General features: G+C 32.1%; 1 protein-coding gene across 2 annotated transcripts; it reads left to right on the top strand.

Annotated features, from left to right (window-relative positions):
* The first annotated feature begins 64 nt into the window (after positions 1-64).
* Positions 65-4521, top strand: LOC107864248 (ATP-dependent DNA helicase Q-like 5). 2 transcript variants are annotated; one of them, XM_016710584.2, is made up of 2 exons: positions 65-2299; positions 2354-4521. In XM_016710584.2, exons 1-2 carry the CDS (start codon positions 780-782, stop codon positions 3537-3539), a joined length of 2706 nt encoding a protein of 901 aa, XP_016566070.2. In that variant the 5' UTR covers positions 65-779; the 3' UTR covers positions 3540-4521. The 2 variants fall into 2 exon arrangements, with proteins under 2 accessions (XP_016566070.2, XP_016566069.2); XM_016710583.2 differs by having other exon boundaries at positions 65-4521.
* Positions 4522-14211: the final 9690 nt, after the last annotated feature.

Genomic DNA, 14211 nt, shown 5'->3' on the forward strand with positions numbered 1-14211 from the left:
ACTTCATATAAGGCAATTATTTGTTTAATCTGATAGTTTAGCTGATGACGGGAGGTTGTATTGGAAACAAACTCTCTACCTTTGAGGTAGGGTGAGGTACGCATGTTCTACCCTACACAGACCGCACTTTGTGGGATTAAACTGGATATGTTATTGTTGCTGATAGTATAGCTGTCAAACTAATCATTCAGAGTTGGAGGTCACACTGATAATCGACAGTGTTAGAGGTTATGGCATTGAAGGGCACATGTGCATATTTAATATTCGTCATGTTCACTCTCTAACGATGTTGTTCGAGTCAACCTGTGTACAAATTAGGCCCAAATTTGAGTTGTTGGATACTCGCACTTGCCCAAATTTCATGACCAAACAGTGGTATTAAGAATTCGAGTTTGAATACTAGTGAAAGTTTTTGTAAATAATATGTTCACAAATTTGAAGTACAAAATGCCTTGTACTAGAAATGAAAAAAGTATTCATATGTGCCCTACACATCAAAGAGATCCAGATCACATGTCACATGTGCGTGTTGCTCAGTTGGAGAGTTGCCTCCAAACGTAGACGTGAGACGTTCATCCTAATGGTAGTGATTCGAATCTCACTATATTCCCCTCCCCAAATCCCTTCCCTCCACTAATAAATAAATAATTTTTTTAAGAAAATTTAAATCGAGTCAAATTCGTAATTAACCTTTATCAATCTTCTTGACGGGAATATTTTGGTAGAGGCAAGAGAGAGAGAGAGCAAAAGTCCCAGTCTTCAACTCCGACCAAACTCCCATGGATTCCGATGGCTCTCACATTTCATCAACTCCCTCACATTCCCCATCGAGCCGCCGTGCTCTTCTTTCTACCGCAAAATCAACAACTCAACCCAAAAACACCTCTGTTTTTTCCCGCCCAATTATAAGACCAAAAAAAACCTCATCCAAAAAACCCTACACCGTTTCCCCTTCTGAAAGCTCGTGTTCTTCGAAATTATCTTCCTTGGAAACCCCCAAATTCTCCGATTTACCATTCCAAATCCACCGTTCGGCAAACGCCGTTTTGTCCCATGACAACAGTTCCGGTGAAGTTCTTCCAGCAGGTGCCTTGTGCTTACAGAAATTTGCTTCTTTTTCGAAAGCCGGCAAAACCATTCTCAATTTTGAGCCCGTTGAAGCTGATTCTATTGACCCCCGGTTGACCCAAGAGAATGAAAAGGAAGCAGTTGAGTCGGGTTGTCGGACGAAAGCTGTGAAGAAGTATCCTAATTTAGTAGGGAGCAGCAATGCTTCGTCGTCGTTGCCAGTAAAGAAGGTTAAATGTGCTAATGAGGGTAACTTTGTAAGGCTGAATATAAATGGTTATGGTAAAAAGTTTGCATCCAAATACAAAAGAAGGAATGCTAATTCATCAACTGGTAAAAAGTTCTTTAGGAGATGGAAAAAGAAAGTTGGGGTTGTAGGTGAGGAAGGGGAAAATGGCTTGTGTGATGAAGAAGGTTTGGTTGTGGAAGTTAAGGGAAGAGGAGAAAGATTGGATTTTGATGAAGAGTTGATTGAAGAAGCTGTGATGAGAGTTAGAAATGAGGCGTCAGATGAGAATTTGTTGAGGTTGTTAAAGCTGATTTATGGGTATGATTCATTTAGAGATGGGCAGTTGGAGACTATCAAGATGGTGCTTTCAGGGAAATCTACAATGTTGGTTTTGCCAACGGGTGCCGGGAAGTCACTGTGTTATCAGCTGCCTTCAATGGTTTTGCAGGGAGTTACAGTTGTTATTAGCCCCTTGGTTTCCTTGATGATTGATCAGCTAAAGCAGTTGCCTGCTGCAGTTGAGGGTGCTCTTTTGAGTAGCAATCAGACACCTGAGGAGGTCTTGGAAACGTTTAGGTTACTTGAAGAAGGATCCATAAAGGTCCTTTTTGTTTCACCAGAGAGGTTTCTCAATTCAGAATTCTTATCCATTTTTCGTAACTCTCAAATCTCACTTGTGGTTATTGATGAAGCCCACTGTGTTTCTGAATGGTCACACAATTTTCGGCCTTCATATATGCGGCTTAAAGCATCGTTGTTGCGTGATAAACTGAAGGCGCAATGTATACTTGCAATGACAGCAACAGCAACTACTAAAGCATTGTATCATGTGATGCACGCATTGGATATCCCATCAACTAATCTTATTCAAGTAGTGAAACCAAGGGATAACTTACAGTTATCAGTATCTTCGAGTGAAAACAGGATGAAAGATCTGATGACCTTGCTGAAGTCTTCCCCCTTTTTAGAGGCTAAAAGCATCATCATTTACTGCAAATTTCAGTCGGAAACTGATTTCATTTGCAAATATCTATGCGACAATAATATCTCGGCAAAGAGTTATCACAGTGGAATTTTTGCAAAAGATCGGAGCCGTACGCAGGAACTATTTTGTGCGAACAAGATAAGAGTGGTTGTTGCAACTGTGGCTTTTGGCATGGGACTCAATAAGAAGGATATTGAAGCCGTGATACATTACAGCTTACCAGAAAGCTTGGAAGAGTATGTCCAGGAGATTGGTCGTGCTGGACGTGATGGTAGAGTCGCTTATTGCCATCTCTTTTTCGATGATGTTTCTTATTTTAAGATTCGCAGTCTTATGTACAGTGATGGTGTCGATGAGTATGTGGTGAACAAACTGCTGTGTCAAATTTTCAGTGGCAGCACAATCTCAACTGGGAAAATTTGTTCACTAGTTAAAGAGTCTGCTTGTCGTAAATTTGATATGAAAGAAGAGGTAATACTAACAATCTTAACACAGTTGGAGCTAGGCGAGGTCCAATACTTGCACTTGCTCCCACAGACCAGTGTAACATGCACTTTGAACTTCCACCAGACTTCTCCTGCAATGCTATCTACGAAAGATGCTGTAGTTGCTGCTATTCTGAAGAACTCTGAGATCAAAGATGGGCAGTATATATTTGACATACCAAGTGTAGCTAACAGCACTGGACTGCAAATTGTTGACTTGTCAAACCATTTGCAAACTCTGAAGATTAAGGGGGAAGTCACATATGAGCTGAAGGATCAAGCTTATTGTTTTGTTATCACAGACGCCCCGAAGGATATCTGTTCTTTAGCTACATGGCTTACAAAGTGGTTATCTGAAGTTGAGAGTTGTAAGGTAAGGAAGATGGACACGATGTATGATGCTGCAGTATTTGCAGCAGAAGCATGTGACAAAGTGCATGGTTGCCGTGGCCATCAACACACACCATGCTTGCAAAGGAAGATTGCAGAGTATTTTGTAAATGGTACTGAGGTTGATGTTCCAAAGAGGATTGGTGGAAGCAGCCCATTTTTGACAGCTGATATAAAGGTATTTCTGCAGTGCTATTCACATGCCAAATTTACTCCCAGAGCCATTGCAAGGATATTGCACGGCATTGCAAGCCCAGCATTTCCGTATGCTATTTGGTCGAGAACACACTTCTGGGGAAGGTACATGCAAACAGACTTCAAAGCAATAACCGAAGCAGCAATGACAGAACTCATGAATCTTGTAGGGAGGGATGCTCTTTAATGAGGTCATTCCATGTTATGACACATTGAGATTTAACTTCTTTTTTTTTCTGGTAACTAACAATTGTTTTATTAATCACCAAGTGCAATCATACACAACCATAGTCAGCTAGACACATCTGACTATCTAAAGTAAAGCTAGAAACCTACTCCTTGTCTGGTCTACTAGTTTCCTATGTAGTCTCCAGTACTAGCTAGAACACTAACGTCAACCAGATTTTTCACCCTATGAGATGATCTACTACAGGTCATATAAACTACCGCCCTTGCTATGCTGCCCCAATCTCTGGCTTTCTTTTCATACATCCGTTGGTTTCTTTCCATCCATATAGCATACAAATACTCCGCGTAGTTTGTTCTGAACAGGTGAGCTTGTGCTGTTCGACCTTTAGATTGCTGAAGAATCCACCCCAAGTTCTGATCCCAAGTAGCAGCACCTGATTGTTGTATCTGCATCCACACAAGAAGTCTAGTCCATATCAGGGCTGAAAATTCACAACTTAGAAATAAATGATCGCTTGTCTCGGGATATTTGTGACAAAGCACACATTCCAAATGAACCGGCATTCCCCATTTAGCCAACCTATCAGTAGTTAGTAACTTCCCCTGTAACTGTAGCCATCAGCTATCTAAGATATGCTGTTATGGTTCCCTCGTCTCCTTGGATTGAGCATGAAAGCTACATCCTCTTTCTTTCTTTCTTTTCCTTCCAGTGCTTGCATGAGTAGGAATCTCTCAAGGCAACATTTTTCTTCTAGCACTTTTAGGTGATTCACAACGTTGAGAAATTCTAATCCAAACTTTCCAAAGGTAACTATTTGAAGAATACAAAAGCTGTTATCAAAAATATCCTGCAATTGATGCAAGTTCCATTTCACAATTGGAAAACTGCTGTGAAAGAGCTAAGGAGTAAGGTCTTCGTTTCCAGTAGAACAGATCCATTATTGGCCATCTAACCTCATCTCTTTCACAAGTAAATGATATACCTCGCAGATTACCTTCCTGCGTTCAAGGTTTAAGGCTGGTACATGTTGATGGCTGGAGGCGAAACCAAGATTTCCACCTGATGAATTCAATCTTTAAAGTTCTTCGTACTGAATTCGTTGTACTTTTGAAATTATGGGTTCAAAATCTAATAATGGTTGAAATTTTTGTGGTATTCACAACAACAACATACCCAGTGTATTCCCACCAAGTGGGGTCTAAGAAGAGTAAAATGTATGCAGTTCATATCGCTACCTCCAATGGAGTAGAGAGGCTGTGGTGTTCACATACACTTAAAAAAAAAAAAGGATATCTGCATCAAACCATATTATTATATTTAAGTGATATTTTATAAATATTTGTTAAGTCGATATAAACGTTAAATATACAACAAAGACATTCTAAAGAGAAAAAAATTGAATACATGACGGAAAATAGTAAAAATATACTCATCTATTGCACAAAATATCTTATTTTATGTTTTAATATAAAAATAATATATTTTCATTGCTAGTCAAATCTTCCATCTATTTTAATTACTTAGATTATGTATCCGTGCTATGCATGGGTCCGATATTTTTTTTGTTTAATAATATTTCATGATTTATTATTAATTAAATATCTTATAAATTTTGTAAAATAAAAATATATAAACATGCTTTGTTTGTTATGACTGAAAAAGACAGATTTTCATATGTTATTTTTCTTTTTTGTTATGTTTATTTTTTTTAATTTAGAGATCTTAGTAATATCCTAGAATTCTCAATCACTTTGTAATAAGGCTTACCAAATTTGACACTTACATGATAATTACAGTATATTAATTTTTTTAACCCGATTTATAGTATTATTATTTAGGTTTTAAACTTTTTATTTTATTTTTAAAAAGGTTGTACACACTAAATTTAAAAATTGATCAAATTGTCCTTAAATTATTATTTGTGACATAATTTCTTATTAAATTTAAAATATATAGCTATATTCCTTTAGTATTTATCAGTTGTTTTAAAACATTTAGTTCCTTTGTAATAGAAATAATCTTTTATACTTTTTCTCATTTAGTTTCTTTTTTTTTTTTTTATTGAAGTAATTCTTATTTGTTGTAAATAAGTATTCTGAAATATGCTAAAACGAAAGAGGAGAGTAGAGAGATCTATATAAGAAAAGACTTTGTTTCTTCTTCTTCTTTTTGGTGTGTCTTTACAATGTTGCATACAATGTCTTTTATAGACAAGAGTATGTGAAATAAGTGTACTATGTGAAAATACATTCACAAACCTTATATGGTACAATAGTATGTGTAGTAGGTGTAGTATGTGTAGTTACAATAGTATGTATAGTGAACATCCACCAAAGAAATACATTATTTACAATACTCCTCCTTGGATGTTCATGTGAAAGAGAAATTCTAAAGGAAATAAGATGTACAATAACGGTTTGTAATACGCCTTGTTTGTTGCCTCATTAAAAACCTTACCAGGAAAATCAGTGGGACAAAATTTTGGTTAAGGAAAAAAGAGTGCAGCGCATATGTACTCTCCCTGATAAAAACATCACTTAATATCTAGGAGACGACACATCCCAATCTTGTATCTCAACTTCTCAAAGGTTGATGTTGGCAATGCTTTAGTAAACATATTGCTAGATTATCGCTTGAACGAATTTGTTGAAAATCTATTTCACCTTTCTTCTCAAGATCATGCGTGAAAAAGAATTTTGGTGAAATGTGTTTTGTTCTGTCTCCTTTAATATAACCTCCCTTCAACTGAGCTATACATGCAACATTATCTTCATACAATATAGTTGGAATGTTCTTCTTCAAAAGAAATCCACACATTTTCTCATCGAATATGTTGAGTCATTGATCTCAACCAAACATACTCCTGGCTCGTTTCATGAATGACAATGATTTCTACATGATTTGAAGAAGTTGCAACTAATGTTTGCTTCATTGAACGCCATGATATAGTTGTGCCACCATATATAAATAAATAACCCGTCTGAGATCGAACCTTATGTGGATTAGACAAGTATCTTGCATCTGCATAACAATCGTTTCTGACTTGGATTCATTTGAATAATCCCAAGTCAGTGGTTTCCCGAAGATATCTGACTATAGGCTTGACACCATTCCAATGTCTTTTAGTTGGGGAAGAGCTAAATCTTGTCAATAAATTTACCGCAAAATAAATATCTAGTCGAGTATTATTGACAAGATATATTAGTGCCCCGACTGCACTAAGATATGGAGTTTCATCTCCCTAAAGCTTTTCATCATTTTCTTGAGATCGAAATGGATCTTTATTTATATCAATAATATTTGATTTCACTCACATTCACATAAAAGTGAAATTATAGATTTTCTGCACATTAATAAAAGTTATTCTCATGTAAAGAATAGCAAGATACATAAGTGCAATAATTGCACTAATACATGGTATTTTCTAACCATTTTCATGAGATGAAAATTGATCTTTCTTTACGTTAAGCGATCTCAAAACCATTAGGATATTCAATGGATCGAATCTCTTTTAAATTCTGTAAGGATTTTCCTATCACATTTGTCGTCTAGCTAGACATGACAGTCATTCGTTATACGCATTCAAGATTTCATACATTGCCAGATTTAAAAAAATCTTATGGCATCCACCATAGGAGAACACATCTCCAAACACTAATGCCAGGACTTCGCGAATAACCTTTATGCCTCAAGGCATGAGCCGTATTTTATATCTTACGATTTTACTTTTCGCACAATTACCAATTTGTATTCCACTGACATTATACCTTAGTCTATGGACTAATATCAAAACATCACTTTTCAAGTGAAAAATAATATACTTAAATTGCATATTTCATCTGTCCACATTATTTAATAGATTTAAATTCAAGATCCTCGATATCATTTATAATGGTGATCTTTATATTATACCAAAGATACCGTCGACGATTATTTAATATTGATTCCACTACGACATAACATATCAAGATCGATCACTTTTTTTTCATCATTTTCAGGTACCTGAACCTTTGCCAAAGTTTTATGAAGAGTCATGTCATAGTGCTTTTTAAAGCACTTGCCTCATTATCATTGACCATATTTATCATTTGCTCCTCTCTTTCTTCAAGGAATTTTATGTTTCGAACTGATTTATCTGTCACGTTTCAGGCGTGCCATAGACTCTGTCCTCTAAGGACTTCTCATTGGAGCATTTATAGCGAATTATAACATAGGATCAGTCTGGCAATGAACTTGCAACATTTTGCAAATCATGAATTATCAATTGAACTTCAAGTTCACTATTTTTTTAGGAGGATCTCGATAATTTTCATATATTTCAGCTATAATCATATCTCCCCCTAATGTTAAAAAATCTAACATTCACCCCAACTTTATTTAGGGATCCATCTTTGTGTGTGGTGGATATTGCACATTCAATATATATTTTATTTTAGATGGATTTTAATTGGTTCCTGACCCTGAACCAATAATATAGGGGAACCTTGTTGGCTTGATGCATACAAATGTTGCTATATTTAAATAAACTCGTCTCATACCAAATTTTCTTTTTGGAAGATTTATTCTCATAATCAATCGTTCAGCTATAATCGGAGGCACACAATTTTCTGCTAAACCAATCAACATATCAACTTGTATAATTTGAAATCATGCTCTCTATTTTAACAATTTAAGCAAACAACCTTGCAAAAATCAAATTGCAAGTTGATAGCAGCGCATGTGACCAATCATAGATGCATCTCATTTAATAGTAAATGGTCCACATGGCAGGTGAATAGGCCCATATTCACCTTGCTGCACATTTCAAAAAATTTTAAGGACAATAACTTTAGCTGCTATGATATTTTATCGTGAGAACAAGCAACATAAGAGAATTCTTGAAGAATATTTTATTTCTTCAATATAAAATCACATGAATTCTCAATTATTTTAGCATTACATTTAAATTGGGATGGTCAACTGATCATGCCAACTTATACATTTTCTGAAAACTTTTAATTTACTGCAGCATGTGATTCTATCACCATGCCCATATATTTATATCAATAAATAGGTGAAAACGGGTAGCCTTTTCCATAAATATTTATAACCCGTTTTGATTGTAGTAATATGAAGATACAAATTCTTTCATAATTTACTGTCTCAAAAAAAAATTCAATTCCCTTGAAACTTAAAAAGTTTCTTTGGAGATTTACTACAATTTCAATGATCTGAATAATTTTTTCGAGTAGTAACACATTAGCTTTTCGAGGCTATCAAATACTTGTGTACTACCTCATATTTCAAAACACCATTCATATGGTGATCATCTCCTTTTAGAGAAAAACTTATAGTCATTGTAGTCAAATTATTACATGCAAGACCTCCTTCTTGCTTTACTTTTGCCTTTAATAATTTATTTTTTACAACATTTGGCAAAGCCCTTTTGACGTACCATATTTACGCGATCGGTGAGAAATTTATTCGACCACATCATAATATTCATATTTGGTCACGATCAAAACTTTTATAGGCAAGAATAATCGTTTCTTGTTTTTATCCTTTGATAGATCATACTATAACATCAATGACCTTTTCATATCAAATTAAAAGTCTCCCTTTTTTTTTTTCTCAAACCTCCCATAGAGGTGAGTTTTGGTATTTATCCAACCATATATAATCACAATTTTATTCATATTTTTTTTTTCCACATTTTTGATACATTCACTTTCAAGAATGGCCAAGCATTCACAATGCTTACACGAGCCACATTCTTTTCAAGAATTGGAATCATATGTGCTTCATAATTTATTTCATAAGTTCATTGTCATGTTTTGACATTTATCATATTTATAGGTCCATCTCAACATCACTTTGAAAGGCCAAGTGTATCTTCACTTTTATCCTTTTCTCTTTTGATGGAGAATTTGTAAAACTTATCAAATTAGGTTGCACAACAATCGTGTGAAATCTATCAAATTATGTTGCACAACAACCGTGTGCCCACTTCCTTTTATACCAAATTGATGGTGAACAAAAATTACCACCTTTTGAAGGACAATTTGAAGAACCCATAGTGTTCTTCCTTTTATTATTATCAAGGTCATGACAATTATGACTTTGTTCCTTCATGTCCACATGCACTTTTAATCATTTGTCTTCTTTCAGACTTATATGCACGGCTATCACATTTATATCAAAGAATGAAGAAAATCAATGTGGTAGATTTCATTATTTTTCACCACAGGTATATTTACATCGGTCATCATTATCATTAAATAGTGCATTGGGATTCAGACCCAACGTCTTACCAATATAAAGACGTTTAAGCCATAATTCGATGGGACTCAAATCCAATACCTTATTATCATGATGTCACCAAAAATTTAATCAACATATCACGTATACAATTTCTCATAGTACTACTGTCACATATGTTGTGCATGTATTGCGAATGCTCAATTACCATATTGCATTATTCATGTAATCAATCACAACAATAATACATGCTATTATTTATTTTTCTATCAACATTATTCTATTCAACAACAATGAGCAACAATTAATGCATCATCAAGCTCCATAGTTTTTACAGTTGTTAAACTCAACATATACGTTATATATCTATGTACAAAATTTGCCATACTACCATGATTATTCATCATACCAATAATCACACAGATAATTACCATGATGTCTAAAATCATCATAACATCATCACACTCTATACCATCTCGTAACATGATCACCATTTCATATACCAATTAATACTGCATTTTAGTTTAACTATCTTTATATTGTGCATATCCACCTCTAATACTAAATGACATGCAATGTAATCTACAAGCATATCAACATACACTTATGTGCTATTTCACAATTATACACAACAAATTCTCATGCGTTTTACTTTATAGCAATACTTTTACATTTTTTCATAATAACAAATCCCGCAATCATTTATTGTGAAATATAAAGACAATTCTTCTCTAAATTTATTAATGCAAGAAAGAGCAATTTCATAGTTTAAAACTCATACGAAACAGATTAGGTATATAGCAAATTACTCGTTACCATTTAATAATATTAACAACATCAATAAACATAATTCCTTGTTTGGATGAAAAATGAGGAATTTGGCTAGAATTTCGTGCTGATAACGTGTTGTAAATAAGTATTCTGAAATATGCTAAAACGAAAGAGGAGAGGAGAGAGATCTATATAAGAAAAGATTTTGTTTCTTCTTCTTCTTTTTGGTGTGTCTTTACAATGTTGCATACAATGCCTTTTATAGACAAGAGTATGTGAAATAGGTGTACCATGTGAAAATACATTCACAAACCTTATATGATACAAAGTATCTGTAGTATGTGTAGTTACAATAGTATCTATAGTGAACATCCACCAAAGAAATATATTATTTACAATATTATTTATATATTCATGTATTTTAAATTTATGTAACATTGAATTTTAATGAATCAGAAAAAGTATGACATTGCATTTTGACCAACATTCTACTGGTACCAACTTACATTTTAGAATAAATAAAATATTGCATGCAAAGTTGCCTAACTCACAAATATTTTTAAGTACTGTTGATATCTATTATGAAAACATTCATTTTTTTATTGTTCTATGCACTACGGATCTAAAATTTAATTTGCTTTTCAATATTGCATAGTGACATAAATTTATTATGATTTAAAATGTAATTTTATTTGTTAGATTGAATTGAATTATATGTGAAATATATTTATTTAAGGAAGTCAAAAATCACATTATACATTTAATGAATTTCCTACAATGTTCCTAAATCCTTTATTTCGTCTAAAAGATCTATTAAGAACATGATCTTTGTACTTCTTTCTTCATTATTCTTTGCACATGAATTATTACTTATACAATAGTATCAATTATTAAAATAATATTAAGTTTTAATTGATACAACAACATATCCAATATATAATTTCACAAATAGGTTTGAAAATGGTAGAATGTACAAAAAACTTACATCCACTCTCAGAGGTAGAAAGACTATTTCCGACAGAATTTTAAGTATTAATTAGTATCTTAAAATAAAATAATAAAGAAAATAAGAAAAATAATTTATTATAATTAATTAAATTTTGATTTGATCAATTTAAAAACATAAATATTTTTTTTTTGATTTTCACTCAGTATCTGGTACTCGCATTGAAATCCCGACTAATTCAGATAACGAACTGCAAGGGGTGACGCTCCCAACATAATTTTCTTCATTTTCAAGACTCAAATCTGAGACATCTGATTAAGGATGGAACAATCCCAACACTGCACCACTATCTGCGTTGATAATCTAAAGATATTCTATTATCAATATACATTAATTGGACTCAAGAATACTTTATTATTTTTATCAAATTTAATTCGGCAACTCAAAATTAAATCAAACTATATTAATTCAATTGTTTAAATTATTTTTTATTTAAAATGACAAAATGCAAACTTGGTTCTCTATTTAGATGAAGTGCTAAGATTTTTAATTTAGGGAATACTCTTAAGACCCGTTTGACCATTGTATTTTGGAAATGAGTATTTTTAAATTTAAAAAATATAAAAACTAAAATAAATTTTAATTTTTTTTTAGAGTTTTATGAAAATTGAGTTATTTTATAAAAATAAAAAAATATTTTTTTAAAAAATAAATTAAAAAATATAAAAAGTGAATTCAAAAATAGTGGAACATCTCTTGAGGTATTTAGAGGTGTCTGTCAAAAATAAAAAAATAGTGAAAAAGTATTTTGAAATATTTATGGTCAAACAAATATTTCAAAATAAAGTGAAAATATATTACGAAATATTGTGAATAATATTTTGTGACCAAACACCTACTTAATTTACTTTAAATTTTAAGCATTCCTGATTCATTTATTTGTCTTGATATTTTTATGCTCTATTAAATATTAAATAATAATTAAATAAGGGTGAGATAGTCATTTGAAGATAAAAATTGAATCCGCACTTTTACATGCACGCAGAATGTTTTTGTTGTTGTAATATGTGGTTTCCATGTATCCATTAAAATTTAGTACAGTTTGAATGACTTCTAAAAAATTTAATATAATCTTTGCATGTTGTACAATAACTTAAAATTGAATTATATTGCTAAATTATAAAATTACTACAATGACATTTTTACCTTTGGTCATCATCCAACCGAGAAAATGAAGAAGAGCGTCTTGAAATGATGAAGAAAAAAGTTATAAAAACTAATGAATATTGATGGAGATATGGAAGAACTTAAAGAGAGTGATGAAAGGAAAAATTTTAATTTAGGTCTCATATGTCATGTAATAATTGTGTGAGGCTTTTAATATTTTGAAAAATGAATCTTTTGGGTCCCACCTGTCACGGAATTCTTTCTTATTTTTCCTCTTCATTTTCTTTTCTGGGTCTGTTTGGTATGATGGAAAATGTTTTCCTATTTTTTTTTATTTGGTTGCAATAAAATATTTAGAAAACACTTTTCACAATAACTTATTGGGTCAGCGGAAGTTATTTTTCAGAAAATAACAAATAAGACTTATGACCCCACCCCCACCCCACTTCCCCACTCCAACAACACTCATATTTACATGACTCAAAAAATTCATATTTCTCAAAAATTTATATTACTCGAGAATATTTTTCACTATGTTTTGCTTCAATTTTTCAATGCTTGAAATAAAAAATAGTGAAGCCCTATTTTTTTCATTTTCAATGTTCGTTGAATGTATTGTTATTTTTATATGCATAGAGGAAGACTTACCTATGTTATTTTTGCTAATTGCATATTTCATTTTGTCATCGATGTAACATGTTTTACGAGGTTGAATAAGCTTGTCGTTTCGTTATATTTCTACTGATTGTAGTATCTTGAGATTGTCCTGATAAAATATTGAAAAATGTCTTTTATATTTGCTAATTAATAGTTGCTTAAATTTAGTGATTGTAATATTTTAGTATTCGATATTGATATTATTTGTTATGCTTAAATTAGTTCTTACAAATTATTGAGTTGTTAAAGGTACTGATATACTAGTTAACAGTTAGTAATATTTTCTAAAAGAATATTTTTTCACTCACCATCAAATACTAGAAAATATTTTCTAAAAGATAGTCTATGCTCACTAACCAAACACCATAAAATATTTTTCAAAAAATATTCTCCACTCACCAACCAAATATGAGAAAATAAGTAGAAAACCAACTTATTTTCCAGGAAAATATTTTTCAAGAAAACATTTTCCATGGAAAATATTTTTAATCATACCAAACACACCCTCTGTCTCATTGTCATTTAACTTTTTTTTTCTCAACAATGTTTTGTTCCTTTGCTTTCTTTTTGGGTTATTTTTCACTTATCGTTTTGTTTATTTTTCTTCGCTTTACTCTATTTCTTTCAAATTTCTTTTTAGTACTCTTGATACAAGTAAATCGAAGGTTTTTCTTTTTCCTTTTAGTTTTTATTTGTCAATATTTATATGCAAATTAAATGGTACTTACTTTTTTATTTGTTTATTTTATTTTTATTTTAGTTTCTTTTAAAAATATTATTTCTTTTATTGTTATACAATTTTAATTTCAATTTTCTACGTAACATATTTAAAATATTTTGAATTCTACATATTTTAAATTTAAAATCAAAACATTTAAAGTCCTTTTTACT

This window comes from Capsicum annuum, chromosome 3 (genome assembly GCF_002878395.1).
Source record: "Capsicum annuum cultivar UCD-10X-F1 chromosome 3, UCD10Xv1.1, whole genome shotgun sequence".
Taxonomy (NCBI): Eukaryota; Viridiplantae; Streptophyta; class Magnoliopsida; order Solanales; family Solanaceae; genus Capsicum; species Capsicum annuum.

What these genes read in the sequence shown, in the direction of transcription:
- LOC107864248 (XM_016710583.2), top strand. Translation starts at nt 780, where the DNA reads ATGGATTCCGATGGCTCTCACATTTCATCAACTCCCTCACATTCCCCA.